General features: G+C 40.2%; 1 protein-coding gene across 1 annotated transcript in view; it reads left to right on the forward strand.

The window, feature by feature from the left end:
• Positions 1–23,452, forward strand: part of thsd7aa (thrombospondin, type I, domain containing 7Aa) — a 137,985-nt gene that overhangs the window by 70,702 nt on the left and 43,831 nt on the right. Inside the window, exons 4-7 of the mRNA XM_034600231.1 lie at positions 2,730–2,911; positions 10,832–10,987; positions 15,768–15,971; positions 22,519–22,713. Coding sequence (XP_034456122.1) covers positions 2,730–2,911; positions 10,832–10,987; positions 15,768–15,971; positions 22,519–22,713 — 737 coding nt within the window. The remainder of the gene's footprint in view (positions 1–2,729; positions 2,912–10,831; positions 10,988–15,767; positions 15,972–22,518; positions 22,714–23,452) is intronic.

Raw genomic sequence — 23,452 nt, forward strand, 5'->3', positions numbered from 1 at the left:
TGAAGAAAGACAAAGCCCTGATGCTACATGTATTTCCAGGCCAACTGTTGTCACTGTTATTCTATATGTAACCATATTCTGAATTTTACATCTAAACAGCATAGTTTGGATGTTTTGGATTTGACCTTTTTCCAAACTAAACCGTTCCTGATTAAAACATGTATCTATATCATATATCTTTGGACATATGGCAGTTTGCGAAACAAGGTCTCTTTCCTTTGAGTTTCTGTGCATTGTCCACTAGGCAACAAGACCGTTTTCAAGGCAGGTCTAGAAAAGCCCACATTTCTGGATAAAAAATATATCAATTATTAAACATTATGACAGACTTGGTTAACAGTCAATCAATACATAAGAATATGCAATAACTGATGATAATATTGGTGGAATATTAATTTAAATAGCCATTTTAACAGCATTATAGGGCAATTGTCTTTTTCAGAATCAGGGCAAATAATAGAATATTTTCTTGTATGTAAATGTAGGGATTGGGTTAGGGTTAGGACTCTTTTCTGAAAAAATTCCTTAGGTTAACCGTGCCTAGTATTAGAATTTAAGCTATCCATTACAATAATAATTTAGGTAATGGTGACTGGTAACGTTGGGAAATGGTGTTTGTAAAAGTCCAAGGCCTCTAAATAAGGGTCAAAGTGGAGTAACCTGCATGACATACTACCGAATATGCGTAAAAAATAATTTGTTGCATAAACAAACATCAATGCCATTTTGACTGAGGTTTCCTGACCCCTGGAACAGAATCTATAAGTTCTGTTTTTACTTCAACTCTATAACCCATATACAACAGGAAATCAATGTCCATCAACTGCTGCGGTCTTTTCTTTGACAGCAGAAAGAGAAGCAGCACTTCTGTCCACAGTGCTGCAGACCTGCTCTGTCTGAGTGACCCCATCTGTGCAACTTAAAGCACCAAGATGCAGTGCTTTCCCAGGGGCCTCATTGTCCCGCAGCAGTTCTGAGAGACACAGAGAGACCTCACTCATGAATATGGAGCCTTTCATTGGCGACCTCAAATGAATTCCATTATCAGTTGAGATGGAGGCAGGGGGTTACATTATCTGACCTCAGGGTGGAAACTGCAATGGTTTATTGCTGAAGCAGACTGCTGCCATTTCAGTAACCACACACAAACCCTGTGTGTGAATAGCCGATGCAATTAACAACCTCCTTTCTGCTTAAAAATTGAGTCTTGGAGAGCACTCAGTGGACAGTCTGGATGAATTGCAAATCTCGAGGTGCAGTGTAAACAGAGATCTAAGGTCAACAACACAAAAAGTCTTTCTAACAATGTTTGCTACTGCGATTCACTCAGCCACAACCAATGCTATTCAGTGCCTGCAAAAAGCCATTGGCACTGTGAGCTATATACAAAAACTAACAACAATAATAACAAGTTGTTTGTGATAATCGAATAACTTTCAGGAATTCACGTTAATTTATTTGTATAATGATTCGATTATTAAAGATAGACATTAGTCAACATATTACATTAGTTACATTACAGGTAGGTGGAGTGAAGGCTTTATAATGCATTTGTTGAGTATCAAGCCCAAGAACACTTTGGCATGTGGAATGGGGAAGACTGGGATCAAACTGCCAACCTTCTGGTTAGAGGGAACCACTTCTAGCCCCTAGGCCACAGCCAGTTTAATGTTTAACCAATAAGCCATAGATAAATGGCTTTTTATCAAGAAAAGTCAAACTTGCTAAAGTTCTTATGATTCTATAAAAACGTGTGAGAGAAAATGCTGAAAATCCTTATTTTTTTCAAATTTTGTGACATTTTCCTTGTCTCAATAGGAGATCTGCTGACAAAAAGGTTCACAAAATCTTTTGGTACTGTAATAAAAAAAGAAAATTCACCACAATCCCAAGTAAATAACAAACACAATCCATATTATTATTATTTTTTTAGTTTTTGATCTGTGATTTTTTAAATCTAGCTGGCAAATGGTGCCAACATTAGCACCAAGCTTGTGTTAGCCTGGCATGCTAACATTGGCAGCTCATGGAGGAGCTGATAAATACCTTGCTTAATAATCCTTTTTTTTTACTAAACTCGGACATTGAGAAATGCTGTAAACTCACTGCTCTTCCTGGTTATGCTTGCTAACAAACTGGTATGTGTCGGATCACCATGAACACATTGTGAGGAGTGGCTGAGCATGTGTAATCTCAAGATGGAAAACAAAATATAGTGTATAAACATGACATTGAATTCAGTCTTTTTTGAGCGTTTGACAATGTAGTGAGAAAGGTCTATATATATGCATTTGTTAAGATCATAATTACATTGAAATTAAATTATAAAGTTCAAAGTGCTTTTGAAGGTAAAACCAGATGCCCATGAGCACTTAAACGTATACAGATGTAACCATTGATTTAGTTACAAATTGAATCTATGCTCGGCCAGGTCACAGGAAATGAAGCTTAATATCATTTGATCTGACAGCATTAGTTTCACATATGCCTGTGGTCAATATGAATTGTGTTTGGACCACACCAACACACCAATAGTCAATAGCCTGTATGGCAGTAACTCAACACACGATGACAGATCTCCCACCCCTTCCTCTTTTTTCTTTCTCCTTTCCACAACACTAGAAATAAACACTTATAGATGTGACTCTTTTTACTCTATTCTAGTATGTTAATAGTATGGGCCGTACAAGCTATATACAAACTCTTCTTGTTTCCACCTTTGGCCTCAGATACAGCTGGAAGACCACAGAGTGGACGGAGTGCCGGGTGGACGTGCTGCTGAGCCAACAGGACCGTCGGCGTGTAAACCTCACAGGGTTGTGTGGAGGCGGGATTCAGACGCGGGAGGTCTACTGTGTCCAAACCAGCACTGATACACTACCCAACCTCAGCTCACTCAGGAGCAAAGAAGGTAAATTCCATCCCAGCATGCCTTCCAAGTAGTGTCTCTACGACACTACTCACTATTGTTTTATATACAAACAGATTTTGAGCAGGTTCATTTATTGAGCGTCATGGAATATATCTTCCAGTGTTGACTAAATAAATTGATTTCTTTGTTTAAAAACACGTGAAAGAAAAAAAAAGTTAATAGACCAAATGTCTCAAGTCATACTTTACATTTTACTTCTACGTCTGCATAAGTGTCCACCGGTGTGTTGCTGCATCTGTTTGTGATTTTGCTGGACGGATTCTGTGGAGGCCGACAGCGGGTGGTGAGCGGTTTGGTGACCTTTCCTTTCTCACAGTTTAGATATGCCACATTAAGGATGGAGATACATCTAAATGACACTCAACTAACGCTATGGGGCTCACATTTTGCTTTCACTTTGCCAGATAAAAAAATTCTTTCAAATGGTGTTGCTTTGGCTACAAACTGACGCCATCTGCGTGTATTCTCCTCGGTCACCGGGTCTCTTTGACAACCACAGGCACACATTCTTTTCACAGTTATTTTCCCCTATATAATTTGGTATTTTGTTTGAGGGAAAGGTAACAGCGGTTTTTAAGATAAGGGCGATATTACATTGCACACTCGCGTATGCGTACACACAATTTTTTTCTCTCTCTGTCCCTCCCTTTCCCTCCCTTGTGCGTGGGCGCACACAGAGAGACACACACTTGAACACATTTCAAACGTTGATTTGTTTGAAATGACGCCACAAGATCAACACTGATCACCACATCATGATCAATACTTTTCTTAAATGTGTAAAATCCTTCCTCATAGCTGTGCTCAGCTCGTCTCTCTTGCTGACACATACGCCACAATATCAACACTGATCTATACATAAAGATCGATACTTTTCTTAAGAGTTAAATCTATCTCCAGAGCGGCATGCATTCATCAGCCCATCCTGCTCGCTCTCTTCCTCTCGCTGACACGCAGACACACACAGAAACAGTGTAATCGTAGACGTGTGTAAACTCAGACTGGGTAAAAACAACACAAATTGTAAACTTAGTCAATGTATAGAGCTGGAGGAGATGGCAGCGCGTTCGGTTTGGCTCGATTCTGTTGGCACAGGGCACAGCGCCAATAATAGAGACACAGAGAGGAGCAGTAAATTACTGACAGAGCCAGTAAAGACTGTAAAACATAACTTTTTTACGGTCGAAACCTGAATGAAAAGACCCCAAATTATCACTGTGAGCTGACTTAGTGAGCTGTGCATGGCTCTGTGGGTGTCTCCCCCGGACTTAGTGGCTCTGTGGCCGGGCTGTGTGCCCTCTCCCTCGGGCGGTGGAGCTGTCTGTTGGCCCTGCATCCGTAGCCAGGTAGAAATCTTTGTTTTTGGAATGGAAATAATGCTTTCCTTTTTCTTTTTTTTTCAGTGTGTGCATAGGCTACTCACTGTATGGGGTCTATGTTAGCAGCGAACCCAAAGCAGAAAGACTTTAACACCGTATATTTAAGAATTTGTTTATTTATCGTCATTTTAAGTCATATCGTCATCGCAAAATTCCACAAAGTTATTGCATATTTTCCTAATATCGTGCAGTCCAAATGTGAACGCAATATTGATTGATTCCTGTTTTAATAGTTTTGTTTACTGAGAGCACTTGTGTCATTGTCATTGAAAAACAATGGGAAAAAAAACAATGAAAAACCCTGAAAGATTTGTATAAACTAAACACTGACTTGAAGCAAAGAAATGGACATGGCTGCTTTTTATATATCATAAAGAATAGAAGCCAAAATCAAATGTGGCCAATTAACTCTTGCCTTTGGTGTTGAATTAATCTTTGCTGTATTTACTCTCTCCATGACTTCTCCTACACTTGCACATTTAAAATGTGGTGCACTGAACTAAGGAAAGCAGCAGTTTCATTTTAACCAAGACATAGTTGGCTAACTCAATTATCTTATCTAAGTATTTTTATGGGACTCTAAATATTGTAAGCAAAGCCAATGATGAAGATGGACAGGTTCTGATACTTGTCACTAAATTGAAACCTTGCACATTAGGTCAGATTTTGAAGGAAAACATGTGCTTTACTTCACAAATATATTTTTTATGAACACAGAATACAGCAGTTAGACTTCTTACAAACACTTGGTGTAAATAACACATCACTTCGGTCCGAGCTCAACTGGCTCCCCATCCACTACAGTGTTCAGTTAATGATTGTATTGTGTACTTATAAATCACTGCATAGTCTGGCTTTATAATTTCAAAACACTTCACCCCTCTCTCTGCTCTGAGACCCCTGAGATTGGGGAATCGAATGTAAACAGTCTCACGATCCAGGCTTTGTTGATACTGCACTTTATTGATCCCATATTGAGAAATAATTGTTGTTATTACAGTTTGCATTTTTATATATCCCATCACTCATGCGATGGCAATATGAGCTTTTAGGCTTGAGTTGTCTTCACAAACACACACACACACACACACACACACACACACACACAGCCTGCACACAGTCACTGAGTCCTCCCCCTACTTTATCATTCATGTGTGAAGCAGAGATGAGAATTAAAGTGGTTTCCCTCTAAATATGAAATCTGGGACTAAGCTATATGAAAATGAATGTGAACGTGTGTGCATAAGCCACACGGAGATGATAGCAGATGAAATATGAGCTTTCATGTAAATTCGGTGTCATTACTGAGCGCGCATCGGCTGGAAGTTGCCTGCTTGCATGCCTGTGCTCATCCAGCACCGACACAATAAGTCTCAGCCCGTCTGGCTTGGGGAGGCTGAACTGGCGTCTGCTGCTTAAAATTATTCAGATCAGACCACGCGCTTTCATCTTTCAGCATTACGACTGCACACGGACAGTTTTGTTAACAGCGGCGAACCTCGCAATTTCCACCGTTCCCCTACATATTGTCAGGATGAGATAGGAAATAGCGGCTGCACCCCCAGCCCTGCAGCCCCCGCCTGCATGTTAGCATGTAATTGTTCTGGAGAGTGTTTTTTTGGCTTGAGGGGGGACGTTAATGAAGGTATTATGACGGTGACTAGATTCGGCTTTCAGGTGTGTGACTAACAAAAGGACAGCAGCAGGCAGAGAAAAACTGAGGAGAAAGAAAATTGGAATGTGTGAAGAGGCTTTACCCGGCATCACGCCCCCTCCCTCTTTTCCCCCCGTCTTTGTTGTGCGATAATGTCATGTATAATTTTAGCTACTCCTCAACCTGGATGATGTAAATGAGAGTCGTTATCCATCCCACATATTCATTTCCTCATTTTCTTGCTGCCCTCTTTTAGTGTGTTGGCTTCACCTAATTTCCTCACAGCAGAGGGTGTATTTGCTGGGCAAAGCACTGCCGGTATATCGTTTGATTTTGGTGTGGTTAACATAATGTCAACTGATTGAAGTCAAGTAACTGGTCTGCTAAATATCTTCAAAACCCCTTTTAAAATACTTGTTTAAACACATCATTCACCAGTGGTATACTCGGAGGTAGCAGTAAAACAAGAAAAGGGAAAATAACCTGGTTGTTCTTATTTACTTAGAACCTGATCATTTTATATTATCAATGATTTCAAACTTCATTATTTCTATATTAGTGTATGCAACCGCTGTGTGAAGGATGTATTTGATGTGCAGCTCCTGTGAATGGCATCATCTGCTAAGGAATGTCGTTACCATTAATTATCAGAGAACATCTGCTTGAGTAGAAAACATGAAACAATAGTGTTTTAAAATTGATGTGAGGTCAGGGAGAAGAAGCTAGGACGAGTGTACTTTGATTTAAGCCCACAGAAGGAGGAGTGAATAATTACATGAAATTGAATTCACAACTGAAGCAAGTCCGCTCCATGGGGACCGGCTCAGTTTAATTGTACTTTTTGACTCAGGCTGTACCACTGAAGTCAGAAGACTGCTGTGTTTATTGATTTGAGCCCAACGAGCGCAGGTGGAAATTCTTCTTCCAAAATCAGCCACTTGACAAGTGAGATAGAAATATTATTATGTTAACTAATGGGATCTGAGATCCATCCATGGGGCAAAGTGAGAGAAGTGACAGCCTCATGGCCAGACTAAATACTGCATCTGATTATTCTACAAAGACAGAGATTATAGGTTCAACTATAATCATTTGAACAATTTAATTAATTTATTGCTTTTATTTCAAATAAATTAAAGATCATTTATTCTCAAATTCAAAACAGAATATGGAAAATTAAGCACATTTTATTTATTTATTTTGCTTTAATGATAACTGTCTGCTACGCTTTAATGTCATTGAGGAGCTGTGATTGTGACATTTAGTAGGTTTATTCCTTTCTTCAGTTAAAATGCAAAATGTTTAGATCGAATGTACTGTTGAAGTAATGGAACATCAATCAATCTAAAATTGCCAGTAGATAGACAAGAGGAAAAACAACTACTAGGATCCTTGGAGGATCCATGAGAGCAGTTGGATGACCACTGCCTTTGCCTTTGAGAGCACCTGAAGTCAACAGAGGAAACTCATCCGAAGCCACTTTCAGCACCAGCACTCTGAAGAATCTCTTAATGTGTGGAAGCTCTTATCAAGACCACAGCAACTGTATCACTTTCTAGTTCTTGTATCAGAGCATGCAGTGGGTGATTTCATTGTGATGAGTGGAGGAAATCTGTAGCCCAATTACACTGATGTAATTTTATCATTTTGCTTTCAAGGATGATCAGACTGCGATAGGATAGTCTGGCAGTAATATCTCTGAACACTCATTATTCCCAGAAGCTGCTACCACCCTGTATTCCTGCTTGTTCTTGATTAGATTTATTCACAAAATGAAAGATTTACTCAGTCCTGCACAAAGATTACTGCTCAAGCCATCACTGTTTATTATGTTACAATCTCAAATGGTTTTTGATTATCATAAGAAGCTATGTATTTGCCTCGGTACATATTTTATTGCCAGTTTCACTATTTCTTTCAGAGACAACAACATTTGAACAGTTAATGTGAGCACAAGTTTAACTTGTATCAGCTGTTTGCCGTAATTTCCTCTACTCGCTCTGATCATTATATCGCTTCAGGGAGCAAACAGTGACATGCAGTACAACAGCTGTGCCACTGTGATGTCTCGAATCCTCAGCAGGAACAGAACTGGGAGTAAGATTATTGATGGCACTTGGCATGTGGTGCTACAGGGCTGTGGCCTCGGAGGTTCCTAATTTGGTGGCTGGAGGAATAGCACAGGGAAAAGTAGACCATCTGGCAACAGAGTTACCTGAGCAAGGTCAGTCTGTGTGGAGATTTCCATTAATCAGCCTTTGTTATGTTTGTGGAGAGCTGCTCAAATTGTATGAGGTAGGAGGAGAACAAAGAGGCTATTGTCCTCCAAACGATAAGAAGCCACATGATCAGAAGACATGTCCGACTCTTCACTTGGCATTTGGATGCTTCAGCACCTGTTAGTGCAGTGGCATATTTGCAATTTGTCTGTTTAATACCTCCCAGTGGTATGTGGTAACTACTTACAACATTGTATTTATTTTATGCCAATCAGCATTTCTGATGCCTCATGGCTGAACAAAGCAGAAGTGCCTGCCCTGTCCAGATATTTAGCCACGTTCAAAACATGTCTTGGACCATTTTGGTCCAAAGTGAGATATCTCAACAACAATTAGATAGAAAGTCATTATAGAAATCCATGGTTCCCACAATATTGACTTTTCTCATTGTTACAAATTGCATTATCTCAAAATGCATTAGATGTGTTGCCATGGAATTTGGTGCAAAAAATGCATGGTCCTGGCATCTAGCTCCATTATAAAATCAGCTTGGCAAAGCTAGGATAAGCAACCTGGCAAAGAAGGTAAATGCCCTAAGGCCTCAGATTGCCCAAAACTACCACCAAGTTTGTTCCTACTTATCGGGGAATATACCCGCCATATTGTATAATACAATTTTGTCAAACCAAAACCTTAGGTCTGTGCAGGTGCTGTATGTAGGGTGGTGGATAGGAACCTGTGAATTAGTAAATACATCTAGAACTAAATGCATTATATCTTTCTGAAGTTGGGTGCAAAGGCAGCCTGATTTTGTTTCAAAATTAAAACCAAAACTAAGATAACTAACGTGGTAAACACAACTTCTAATGGTGATGATAACCAATGATGGCTCTCTTACAAATCTGGTAACATTCTGCACAAAAAATGTTGGCATACTCACACCAGCATTTAGATCAAAACACTACCTACCTTAGTGCAGCTGCACAAAGCTGGCAGCATAGCTTGAGTAACTGTATAAAATGCAAATTAGTGTATAATCCCATAATTAAGAATGTTGGAGATTGTTTAAGCAACATGCAAAGATGCACCGATGCAAATTTATTTCTCAATCTTCCTATTAAGGTCTTTCCAGAGGCTCTATTATACAATGTGCCATTAAAATAGACTTAAAAGGATAATCACAAAGTGCTTCGTATGAACAATCAATGGAGACATACCCAAAACACACTGTTAATATGAAAAGCAGCAGATTTATGTGTCCAGTGTAAGTCACATTACACCTTTTACACAGCCGTGGCTGTGGCACACACAGATATCAGAAGGCTGTCGCAGAAAGCAGGAAAATGAAAAAGACGAAGATGACGAGTGTTACGTGTAAAGTGACCATTTGATAGTATACATTTTTAGATGTATGTAATTAATTTTGTGTAATTCCCAATTTCCAATTTTATTCAATTCCCCTAGCAAAATGTTAGCGCTCTTTTTATGTGGGATTCCACAGTTCCCTAAGTGACACTTGATTCCCAATCCCAAAAGCAATTATATCAGCCAGTTCATTTTTTTCAACATAACTCACGTTTACCAACTGTGAAGAAAAATAAACACAAAAGTATATTTAAGAAAAATACCTTTCGATATAAAGTTGCCAGTAGAGCGTTTCATGTCACAATACTTGACATATCACCTGCTCTTGTGTTACATGGCTGCTCAAGGGCATGCCACGTGTACACGCACTTAAGTGACGCTATTAAAGGACGCAGCTTTGGCCAAGCGAAGGTAATTTGCATGTGGATGAGGCTGCTGTGGCACAGTGAGAATGATTCATCAGCCTGACGACCTTGAAGAGAGTCACCTATAGCTGTTTGGAGCTGAGGTCTGCAGAGAATCAGGCCAAATGGAAGTCTGCTGCTGTGCTGGGAAAATAAAAGAGAACAACTTCAAGGTTGTAAGGTTTTGGAAGTTTGGGGCACTGGGGGGTGATGTGACTAAAAGTTTTGCATTTATGTGGCTTTGATTTTAACTGAATGGATTTATTTCTGGGGGGGATATTGGATCTGAGGGGCTCTTCTAAAGAACCAACATTTCTGTCTTTTTTTTCTTGGGTAAGTGGTTTGTAAGACTGGACATGGAATGATGTAGTATCTGCACAGGATATAAATAGTCTATTACAGTTTTGGAAGTGAATGTAAGGTATTGATGTAAAAGGTAGAAATTCATATTTTGCAAGAGCATAGTGCAGAAGGAAATACATATGATCACAACCTAGGTTAATTGTGTTATTCTACTGTTAGTGTTTGCAGGGAATACTGTCCTTCTGTTTAAAGAAAATGTCGTAAGCAGTTTATTACTATCAATAGTTATATTTATTGTTAAATGAAGTCTGCAGTGGGGGGAAAAGGGGAAATCAGGTTGCTCCTATAGGTCATGTTCGAGGGTAAGTGGACCTATATGGCCATTTAAGTTGAAGGAATTTTTGCATGGTTATAAATGACAAAAATAGTTGAACATGTGGTCCTGTGTGGACTTTAACATTCTGTTCTTTTTTCTTTTTACTGTATCCTGATCCATTTAAATGCGATTAAAACCATCTTTTTTAACAGATCATGATTCCAACATTTTGCCATTGATTCTGTCTGTGTCTCCGTAGCATTGCGACCAGTGGACAGCATTCTGTGTCTGGGCATCTCACCGAACACCACCCAGCTCTGCCATATTAGCTGTCCTGTAGAGTGTGAGGTGTCATCATGGAGTGCCTGGGGTCCCTGCACCTATGAGAACTGTCAAGATCAAGCAGCCAAGAAAGGTAAGGCCTCACTTAAAGAATTACTTTGGATGATAAATACATTGGGCGTCTCAGACGTCAGATTTCTGACGCAAGCAGGAGTGCGATTTCATACATGCTGCTATTGGCTGTTCATTACAAAGAGACTGCTGACTGAGGGTTGTGACCAAACAGTTCAGTATAGAGAAAAATGGCCAGAAAGCTTCTACTCCATATTATTAGTTAATAGGGTGCAGAGTTTTTCCCATACACTCTCTTCTCATTGGCAACAAATGAAAACGATGCTGCTACTAAAAAAAAAAGAATAAACTAAAAAACAAAATAAGTAGAGTGGGAGCAAAGCATCATCCTCTCCTATTCATATTTGTCGGCTCTTGTGGCAGGTTCTGCTACTCCATCAGCGGGGTGGGCACGAATGCTGCTTCAGCCCTTAATTATCCCTGGAACAGCGGCGTCCGCCATGACTAATGCATGTTGACTCTGCCTTAATGAAGCGCCTCAAATGAAAGGGATGGTTGGAAACTCTTCTCCATGTATCTTAATGATGGATCCGCTCCCACTCCCTCTTGTGCTCACTAAGCCACTTATGCTCTCACTGTCGTCTACTCTGTGTTGTGTAAAGCGAACATGAACACACACACACATCCTCAAGTCTGTGCATCCTGGCTCTCATTATACAGAGAGATATGGACTCAAAATGTTTCCTCCTGGCTTTAAATCTTTTGATCATCCGGCACTGAACGTGGGAATCAGTTGGCTGTGATTAGAGTCACTACTGTTTTCAGAGGAAAGCAGATCTTTCCAGGATTTGACCAGCATCCAGTGATCAGTGTTATTAACAGTTGGGGCTGAAGCATCTAATTAGGATGGCCCTAATCAACGTGGTCAAGACAAGTAGCAGGATTTAAATTGCATTATTTATTTATTTATTATCAATTCAACTCGAAGCTTGTGTGTTTATATGGGATACATTTATATTAAATATAATCACACGTCAACAACTTATATTTGTTTCTAAAAATGTTATACAATGATACAGCTGGATGTGATGTATTCCTACTACTCTGGACACTACATGTGGTCTATTGACATTACTCAATAATCGACGAGCAAAATCATGAGCCTCTGTGGAAAGTTGGACTACTTAAAATGTTTGATGAATGTTTGATGATTGTCCAAAAATGATACAGTTGACAGCTTTACACTGAAGCTGGTCAAGCTACTGTCACCACAGACTGAAAGGATGAGCTGCCTCACTGGTGCAAACTCATGAGGGTCCTGGCATGTCCAACTCCTGTTGAGGTCCAGGTATACAGGGTACAAATCCATATGTGCTCTACCATTGCCACATAGGAGCAAGACAACCCACATTTACAAAATGACATTACTTTTTGTCTCCTTGTGTTCTCTTCTTCTGTTTCTATATGTCTTCATGCCACTTTGCCATGTTCTGCCATTTTGCGGTTCTATGACTCTCTGTAGTTGTTTACATGTCTTTGTGGTCTTTTTGTTTGTTTATGGACTCACCTTAATGCTACTTTGTGGTCTTATCCCATCTCTTTATGCTCATTTCCATCTCTTTGAGCTCATATTGTATCTCTTTGTAGAAGTTGTGAATGTCTTTGTGGTGGTAGGATTGACTTTCCGAGACATATTAACAGTCATTTCATGTAGAGGCTTTGGCCTGTGCCCTGTTGGCCTATTTAGTAATCCATCCACCACTGGGATTCTTGTCTCCCCTATATCATCACAAGTAAGCTAAAGCACATTTGTAAAATGAGCAGAGTAAGAACACATTGGATTTGCATTTTGACAGAACTTGGCTAGATGTGGACGTATCATAAATGTTTCATAAGTCCTCTTGGAAAGTGCAGAGTTATCCTGAAAAGGTCAACTAAATATGTGCTGTGTAACTTAAAACATGTGGGATGTGATGAAAGGTGCTATATGTAAGTTTTGTGCTGCACATATTCAAGAGTTTAATTCATTAGATTGTTTTATTCTTTATTTATTGAGTCTGTCCTCTCTTTCTCTATGGGTTGCTGGTTTGGCAGTCCTAACCTTACAGGTACAAAATGGGAAAAAAAAATTTAAAGCTTTGCTTAAGATTACTGGTGGTATCCTTTACTCTACTCTACTCACTACCAAGAGGTTTTTATACCCTCTGGACAGGGTTCACAATAGGAGAGGTGTTGGGCAGCCACCCAGGCCAAGCTAGCTGGTTAGCATGCTATACATGCTATACATGCTATACATCTATACATTTATACATCTCTTAGTAAGAAATGGAATAAAGCTTTCTGAACATGGTAAGTGAATAGCTGGTAATACTGGCTATGTAGCTATGTAATGGTGGCTAGTGATATTGAAGGTTTACAAATCGGGCTTAAAGGTACTGCATACTATCTGGAAGCTTTTGGTCATTCAAATACAGCTGGCAAATGTCTAACCTGGCTGTATATGTTTAGTAATGTGACCAATAATAGATTTAATATTTTTTTTACAGAAAGAGTCACTCTTCTTTTTTTCTTTCGGAAAGAGAAATGCAGAAAAGACAAACAACCGTTCATGCTAAACTAAAACAGGTGGCTCCTAAGGCCCTTTACATTTAAGCACCTAAATCACACGCCATTTTAACCATATTACTGAAGATAAACAGAATGATCAAACATTATTTTACATCTGAGGTAAGATCAACCAATAACAACGAGTGACAACACAGATTGCAACATTACACATAACTATATTGCTTATGCCTCATTGCAGGTTAGCACCCGAGATCGAGACACTAAACTTTAGCAGTAAAATGAGAACATGTTCCAAACAGATGATTATAGTCTGCACCAGTGTGGACCTAAACAATTTACATGATTAAAAAGTGGAACAGCTGTTGGCTTGCCACAGCCTCTGTCTCAGTGGATTCCATTACTGTAGAGTAGATTATTCTAACCAGGCCCAGCATTTTGATGCTGGGCCTGGGGTAGTGTCTCCTCTGACCACTGGCACATCTGCTTGCTCTAATGCAGGGCTCACAACTCCAAGAAATATTAAAACTTTCTCACAGTCATGTTATCCTTGAATTAATACAAATAAATCAAATAATCTCCGTCTCTATAGAATGGACACCAGGCCCAAATGCAGCAAAAGTGATGCGTAAAAAACATTTGTTGGGACATAGCCCCATTCAGGGAGAGTCGTTGAGGTCTCATGCAAGTCTTTGACCTGGTGTTATTATCTACATAAAAATCGAGCAGGCACAACTAAACAGATTAGATGATCTTCCACAGCTCATCAGCCTTTTCCAAGTAGCCATTCATTCAGACGTTGATGGACGGGTGTTGTGGGATATGAGGAATACTTTCTCAAGCCACTGTAATCCTAGGAGTGGCCTAAATGTTTGGTAGTTATCAACATTGCACATTGATGATGAATTCAAGGAAATGTCTTAGGTTGCACAGGTTCATCCTCCGCTCTGTTTGATGGTACTAACCCTCCTAATGCTACTCAACAATTGAGTAGCATTTACATTTTACTGCTATTACTAACATTGATATATGTAAAGTGAAAACAATTTCTTAGATGCTAGTAAATCAGCTGACTCTGATAAATTCTAACTTTACTTTGTGGAATTCGGGGAAACCAACCATTGATTCAAAATAAATAGTAGACACACCTTTCATGTTATAGTTTTGCTAACTCGTGAAGTTAATGTTCATTAGTCGTACTTGAAAGGATGTCAGGGCAACACTTCGGGTGGTGAAATGGTCAAAATTAATATAGAATTTGGATGCAGTTAATGATCTAAGATAAAACTAGACTGGAGATTTGAAGAGTATACCCTTTCAAAATTGTGAGTTTAGGTTTTTACCTCTACCTTTAAACTTAACCCTCACTATCACATTTCCTTGAGAATCATTGAACATCCTTACTATCCTGCGCTGATGTCATGTAATAGAGAATCACATGTGATTGTTTTCATGTATGTGTCTTGAGTCAAAATGAAGCATCAAGCCTTGACAGCAGCTGCATGTGCTACACTGTTATCTTGCACCCATGCCATTCATAATACACCCTGCTGATGGCAAGTGAGTGAAGCCTGATAGAATTGAATTCCCTGCACCCCAAGACTCATCTTCCTTCATACAAACCCTCCCCCCCCTCTTAGATGAAACATCTATCAATGGGTCTAGACACATCGCGGTACATGTTCTGCTGAGCTGCCTGATTAAATAAAGGTTTTTCGAGGGGAGAAAGAGGACAAAAAGAATTAGAAAAGGGGAGATTCTGCCGCCTCCACCTGAGTCCTGCAGGCACACCACGGCTCCTCGGCCTTATCGGGCATGTGCAGGAGTGTGGATTATGGTCTGAGTGACCTTGGCTGGGCTGAAGTTAACACCCTCCCCCCTTCTCAGGACCTGGGTCATGGGATCCGATGCCCTTGAGCAGAGGGAATGACACACACGAGAACAAACCCCAGCTGATTTAATGGATTCCTGCATGCATTACTCACTTTGGATAAAAGCTGAGAGTCGAAGAAAAAAAAAGTCATTATGTGAAGTTCTTAGAATTTCTGTCAACTTTAGACTTAATGGACTGTCACGTCAAATACAATATCACAATTATCATCATCAAGGCACACTGTGACCATGGAGTGAAGTTAATCTACTTACTGTTTCATGTTAGACACATTCAGATTGCATCAGGTTTTCGCTCTGCAGATCACAGAGGGGGTGCTGTGGTTGATTAGCGTGGGCATGTTTGTGTTCATTTACTTCATTAGGTTCCTTTTGTTCTCCGACAGGCTTCAAACTGAGGAAGAGGAAGATTGTCAATGAGCTAATGGTCGGGATGGGGAACTGCCCCCACCTGGTGGAGGCAATACCGTGTGAAGACCCCAGCTGCTACGACTGGCTGGTGATTAAACTGGAGGAGTGCATCCCTGATAATGAGAAGGAGTGTGGACCAGGAACCCAGATCCCTCAAGTGCAGTGTATCAACAGTGATGGTGAGTAGACAAATGATACATGACACAAAACACCTATTCAGGTCTTGGAATAGCTTGTGTCTAATCAGCCGCCACCTTTTTCCATGGATCTCCACTATGGCTTTATAGCGGTGGCATTAAGGGTTTACAAAGTTTCACACTTTTTTAACTTTTTGGATGTTATGAGTGCACCATCCAGGTCCCATTGTGCAAGGTATTTTGCAATATACTGTATAGCTGCCATAGATCTTTTGCAACTCAAAAAGCTGAGTATGTATGGAAGAACACAAAATGCTCCAATTCAGGGGCTGCATCCTTCAGAGGCTGCATTTGAAAACTGATTGGGTCAAAGTAGCAAAGGATACAATGGGTAGATCTCTCTTGGGCCATTGATTACGCACTGTTGACAAAGCTATCTCGCTATGCAGGCGGTGTGGCTACAGTAAGTGCAACAGCTGAAAGTTGCAACGGTAAGGGCGGTACAAGCTGGTGATGCAAGTAGGAAATCCTTTGTACATGTGACGGTCTCATTTCAGCAGTCTACTCGGTCAACAAGCCATCAATCAATCAAATTGTATAGCCCGTTTCACAAATCACAGTTTGTCTCATAGGGCTTAACAAGGTGTGACATCCTCTGTCCTTAACCCTCATCAAGAGTAAGGAAAAACTACAAAAAAAAAACCTATTAACAGGGAAAAAAACATAGAAACCTCAGAGAGAGCCACATGTGAGTTATCCCTCTCCCAAATAGCAATATTAACAAGGGCCACGTTTTCATAGCCCTCCGAAAGATAAAGCCCCTAAATCTCTATGCAGCGTACAATGCTAATCTTTCTTAACACTGGGGTTTTCTAAGTTGTCATATATATCTATAAGTTGTAATCGAGTGACATAAGTATGGAACTTACTGTAGCATACACATCACCCTTCCTGTTTCTGTGCACATTCAGGGCGTTAAACCCTACCACAATAATCTGTTCATGAAATATACTGTATGCCTGAGGGTGAAAACTTTCAAGTGTTTTACAGTCAAATGCAGGTGCTTGGAACTGCAAATGTACCAGCCCTGATAAAGTGACTCTTTTAAACCCTTGAGCCAATTAGCAGATAACTGGACGGGATCTGTTACGCTGGGAGGTTGTGTTCAATGTGCTGTGTGAGTTTACTCAGCTCTGAATGCTGCAAAGTTGCTCGGCCTCCCTTTGAACCATCATACTGTGGGCCCTGTAGCCTTGGCTCATTGCCCATCATTGTAATTGCTGTAGTTGTGGGGAGACATCGCTCTGTTGTTTCTGCTTTTCTAAGCAATTTCATTGTGTTCCTCTGTGTAGCTGCTTTCGTCTGGGCTCCTGTGAGAGAATGCGAGGCTCCAGGAAAGCAGTGTTGGCACGTTTGTTAATTTTCTCAGCTATTTTGAGAATTAGTTTTTGTCCTGAGATGAAAGACGAGTTTCAGTCACATTTATTGAATCTCAATCTTTTTATTTTTGGTAAAGTTTTACTCTCCTCTTAGTCAAAGAAAACATTTTAATCACCTCTGTTTTCCTCAGTGATAACGTTTAATTTTGTTAGTCCTATTTATTGTTTAAAGACAATAACTCCTCTTCTTCATGGACACACACACACACACACACACACACACACACACACACACACACACACACACACACACACACACACTCAAAGTTACCTGAGTGTGCAGAGTTAGACAGTCTTTTACATTTTCATTTTTTTCAACAACGAGACTAATGAAATCAGGAGCTTTTTCTGGAGAAAGGTAGTTCAATATACATTATACCTGACTTAACACATCATATATTAGGAAAAACGAAAAAGATAATCGAGTGCTATAAACTATATACACCGTGTGCTTTTGTGTGACTTCTTTTTTCACATCTGTAAAAAGTTGTTGGGACAGTAAACAAAACACAGTGAGCTCTTTCTACTCTGCATTGTACATCATGTGCCACTGGGTCCAATTAAAAGTTGAATCTGTTGGACTTTAGTACTGAAGTGAAGCTCCAACTTTCAGAGGTTCTGCTGAGAGCAGTGGAAGGAATAATAATGCATGTTGCTGGAAAAGACCTTAATACATGTTCTGTGTCTTCTGGGAAGGTGGGAACAGAAAACTACTGGGATTCTTTGAAACATTTTTCTGTTTCATTTCTGTTCATTCTTGACAAATTAAGTGTAGGCAACCTAAATCAAAGGGAAGCTGAATGTCACTCACACATATTCCCTGGGAGAGCCTGTGGGGAAGTAAACATTTTTTATAGAAAACTGCAGGTTGCAAAATGTCTTGAGATATATATTTTTTCTAATCTTTCCTTCAGTGGTATGATGTAATATTAAGGTGATGTTGTGACAAGAGATGAATTGCGAGACATATTTATTTTTAGCTATTTGTAGTTGGCGTATTATTTTTTTGCAATGAAGGAACAACCACAAAACAACAAAACAAAACCAGTAGACAATGGCCTGAGAATGTCAATGGTAAAAATGTTATGGGGGAGGGGATATGGCTAGTGCGGGTAGATTCCTGAACCATAACACAGTCGCTGCTAATGAGGGCTCTGGGGAGTGAAAGAGAGATGGGGCTTGTTCATCAGTTTCCATATTATACTTATCATCAAGGTTCACAGGCTGCAGTGTACGATGCTACCACTGTGGCACTGATTACTAATCCTCCCCGCCACCAGCAGTAAGAGAGCTGTTGTTGGCTGTCGTTCTTTTAAGGTGTGTCATTGAACAGAATAATGTGGTATACCAGTGTGGTGATGTTCTACAAAACATAAAGATTCAGACTGGTTGCAACTTTACCTGTAATGAAAATGAGGAGGGGTGATGGAGAAGGCACGGTGACGCAGAGCAGTGCAACTTGTTTGTGTTTGCTCCTCAAACTCTCTTAGCAGCTGTGCTACATGTGAGGGAAACACCCTTTTTTTACCAGACGCTGGTACAACCTCCACTGCTGCTCGCTGTGATTAACTCCTCAGCTGACAGTGCTGCCAGAAGCCACGCAGGGGAGTCTGTCTGTGACGTGGAAGGGTTTTATGACTGAACTGCGACGACAATGCACACATTTTGTTTTTTGGGTGGAAAAGATGACTAACAAATATAGCATGAAAATCTAAGTGTTAAAGGTAAAAGAAGAGAGTATTTGTAGGCTGTTTTGACTGAGGGCAAATAAGCTGAAAGGTACTGTAACGGTGAATATTTCTCATAATTGTGCTAAGGTAGGTTGGAGAAAAAACATAAATTGTGTCATTAATCAAATTTAGTGGCAACTCAAAGAGAGAGAGAGAGAGAGAGAGAGAGAGAGAGAGAGAGAGAGAGAGAGAGAGAGATTGTTTGTCTGTGCTGACATCCTGACATTCTACTCTGAATCTGAATTCCTTCAGTCTGTTGCTAGTCACAGTGTGAATAATGACTGTGAATAAAGATGGTCTTCCTGCACTGTACAAGGGAAGGCAAGCTATTCCTGATAAAGCAATGCTGCATTGCACTGGTGACATTTTTAAAGCCAGTCTTTTTAGAGGTGATTGTGGATTTTGTTTAAATGTTGCACCAACACAGGCGCTTGACCAAGTGATTTTATAGCATGAACTAACTAATTACCCCAAACATACATCATCCAATTTAAAATTACCTAAAATGACGCAAACCAACTTTCAAGAAAAAAAAAATTGTCAATTCTTTCCTTTGATAAGCAAACACAATAACACCTGTTCACTGATGGCTACCATCTTCTATCCTATTTTTTTGGTTATTGTTTTTTTTTATTCATGCAAACAAGTGGGAGCAGCGGGACAGAGCGATCACGTTTCTTTGTGGACACATCCTATGTCCTATCTTCATATGGGTTACATTCCTACAGAAGACACATCCTATACAGTATTGCTAATGCTTTTAACATCCCTCACATATTCATTGATCTTTTGCCTATTCCACTCTATCACTAAGTAGGGAAGTTCTTTGACTCCAAGTATTTCTCAAGGTGACCTCATCTTCATCGTTCTTTCTTCCTCTCCTTCGATCTTCTGAGAGCCACTCAGCCGAAGAGATGTGCATGGGTTTCCTTTCATGGCACCCTGTTGAATCAGACTTATTGGTAAATTAGATTAGCGCAGCCTGCTCCACAAAGTCAGCATGGATTTAGTCTTCCTTTCTTCCCCATTACCTCTGACTGCATGAGAGGCAATCTCCTCCATATGTGGCAGGGTTGAATGGAGGAGATGTCAGCTTCCATCGGGTACATTTCCATCAACACAGTTTCAGACAGAGGTTTGACTTGCCTGATGTGTGTAACATTAAAAAGAAAATTCCTCGCTTTGATCGCTTCAATTGCTTGCTGAGCTCAGGGCCAACTGGTATCGCTTGAGCTTCTCAGATGTTTGAGCTTCGCAGAATGATTTTAAACAGCATGAAATAAGGGGCTTTCTCGGAACCACTTCCTTCCTGCTTCCTCTACAAGGCCTCTTTTGACTTAACTTTGACATTTCCCCAAAAATGATGTTCCTGTTCCTGGCATGTGTCTGAGTTTCTCCTGTCGTACTGCAGCTACTGTAATGGTAGCTCATTGGAAACCCTTACCTTCAGACTAAATTTTTTATTTTTGCGGCCAGATTTTCGATGATCATGAGATGTGCACTGCACTCCTACCCACCGACATACCTGACACCATTTCCCTTTTCATTTGAATGGGAAAAGATATGACAAAGATAGCCACACTTTTTCACATTCACAGTGTTTTTAATCACCAAGCACGAGAGTCAACTCATGTGGTGCTCCACTAACAAAAGACACCATGGAAGCCATCACTTGATGCCGGACACTTGAATGATTTTCTCCAGTATCTATCACATGGGTGTCTTCTATTACCCCTGTCAGGGCTCCATATGTCCCCCATCACCAACGCTGCCCCTCTCCCCCAGCCATGTGGCATCCCTCAGGGTTTTCTCCTGACTGGCTTTTTATTGATCTCTTGTTGTCCCCCTGATGAAAATGGGTCTGTGTTTTCCCCGGGGTCCCTGGCGTGTCATTCGACTTACCAGTTGCCATTCTTCCTCTCCTTTACAATGAGATTTTCAGATATGGTCTTTCAGCGACAGCATGGGCTGGGATGGAATGGCATGGAACGGATAGATGGGGGTGGATGGAGAGTGAAGACAGCCTGCAGATCTTGATCAATATGGAACACATCAGCAGCTTAACAGCTCCACCCCTCTAAAAGCAAGTCCTTGAGAAGACCTTAAATAGAAACCAGTATGAATACTCACGTGACAGCTATTTGGGACTATTTGTATTTTATTTGTAAAATGATTCTACAACTCTCTGCGTATTTAGTTTGTCTCTGCAAATCAAAAACGTTCACAGTCATTGAACACTTAAAGAGATGACTAATTATGATGTTGTATATTGAAACAGAAAGAGAATTGTATTCAGAGGGCTATGAGGTGGGGCAGGAAAATGGCAGGAAAAGGACAAACTGTTGGACCAGACATTCAGCATTGTTTTTACATTTCTCCTTGTTGGTATGGGCCTGCAACACATTAGATCATGACATTTTTAGAGATGCATGCATTTACATATTTAAACATGCATTTACTACACTAAAAGCTCACTTATTGGACTTACTGAACTATCCCAGTGGCATATGCTAAAGTATTAATGTCCAGTTAAGCACTATTATGGATCAAACATATGAAAATGTTTCCAAGGGGTTGAAATGATATTAGTATCGCAATGATTGAAAAAAAAATTGCAACACATATCGGACAATATGAGGATTGCTTTTAGCTTTTCTACCTTCAAACATGCAGATTATGAGTATATATCTATTTTCAGGTGCTAATAAATAGAATACAAGGATTTATGTATAGTATTATTTCACTATCACAACAATCTCTGCTCAGACCTATTTATTAGGAAATTATCACATTTCTCCTCAGTGTAGCTGTAAGCTGTATTTTGGTTATCATGTAAAAAGACGTTCATGTTTTGTTTTGGTTTAACCTATCTTTGGTGGGTGCAATAAGGAGCTCTCTGATGATTTTTCTGCTTGCTTTGCTTTTGGCTCAACTGCAAAATAGAACATGTGGTCAGTGTTGTACAGGTGAGGTTGAGACATCACTGAAATAAGGAAAAAGGAATTCAGTGAGATAATTCCAAATATCAGTGAGCTAAATACTTCCAGGAGAAGGAGGCAAATCCGCAGGACAGATATAATTCTCAATGTGTAGCAACATGCCACAACCTGAGGGAGCACACACATGCATATGTACTTGGGTAGACTGTATTGTGATGCTTTGTCAACATTTGTTATACATTGTTCTAACTTTGATGCTAATGATGAACCTTTGAATTTGACTTCAGTATTCTATATTTAACCCCCCACCCCTACTGTGAAAGAAAGAAAGAAAGAAAGAAAGAAGCACAAAAACGTCCTTCATTAAATCTTCAGCCTTTTTGTGGACTGAATTGGAACATGAAGCACATTTAACCTTGATTTGTCTTTTGTTTTATATACATTTTTATTAAAAACATGTCATTTTTGTTGCATCATGCAGGTAAATATGTGGAAAGACAGCTCTGCCGTGATGCCATCCTGCCCATGCCCGTTGTCTGCGAGGTGCCTTGCCCAAAGGACTGTGTCCTGAGTCCCTGGACCCCCTGGTCTCTCTGCTCCCATACCTGCTCTGGAAAAAACACGGAGGGAAAGCAGACCAGAGCTCGCTCCATCCTCGCCTATAACGCCGGAGAAGGTAGGAAGTCTCTGAAGCAGGAGAATAAAGCTGCATCCGGGACATTGTTGGTTGGGTCCGACAGATACATGGTTGGACCTCACATGGAACTTTAAATTACTTAGAAATCAGTCAGTCAGTCAGTACCACTTAATACAAGCTAAGATAACAATGCTGACCCTGACAGAGCATATCCATTAATATCAGTGTCTGCCTTCACAAACCAACCATAATTCCACATTGGTGCGAGTATTGCAAGTTTCCCTCTTTGTGCTGCGTATCCTCCTCGCCTCTTCTCCTTATTTAAGTAAAATGTCAAAGTTTGTTGTTTTGTGTTCCTCTGCAGCGACTGCAAAGGTTGTGGCGTGGGTTACTGTGATGCAGGGTAAGAAGTGAGTGGAGGGATAAGCCCACAGAACTGTCACACGACTGAAGCACAATGTTTTTATCACAATGTCAAACTGTGTAGTACAAAGTCTTCTCGCCTCTTAAAAAAGGATTTTGCATTTTAATTCTGTTCAAGGTCCTTCCCTGCTGTCGTTGGTGCGACCAATCTTCGGTACATATGTTTTTGATGTTCTTAGGTGGCAGCAAGAGATGTTTTGCTGATGTAGTGTGTAGACTTCATGTTTAACGTAAGGGAAATAGAAAAGTAGCTACCTTGATGTCATCTCTTCCTGCCAATGTGCTGGCCCAGCAAAATCCCTGTGCTTTTAGAATAGAAGAAAAAATAGAATCAATAATAGATTAAATAGAATGA

Source organism: Hippoglossus hippoglossus, chromosome 11 (assembly GCF_009819705.1).
Source record: "Hippoglossus hippoglossus isolate fHipHip1 chromosome 11, fHipHip1.pri, whole genome shotgun sequence".
In the NCBI taxonomy this organism is placed as follows: domain Eukaryota; kingdom Metazoa; phylum Chordata; class Actinopteri; order Pleuronectiformes; family Pleuronectidae; genus Hippoglossus; species Hippoglossus hippoglossus.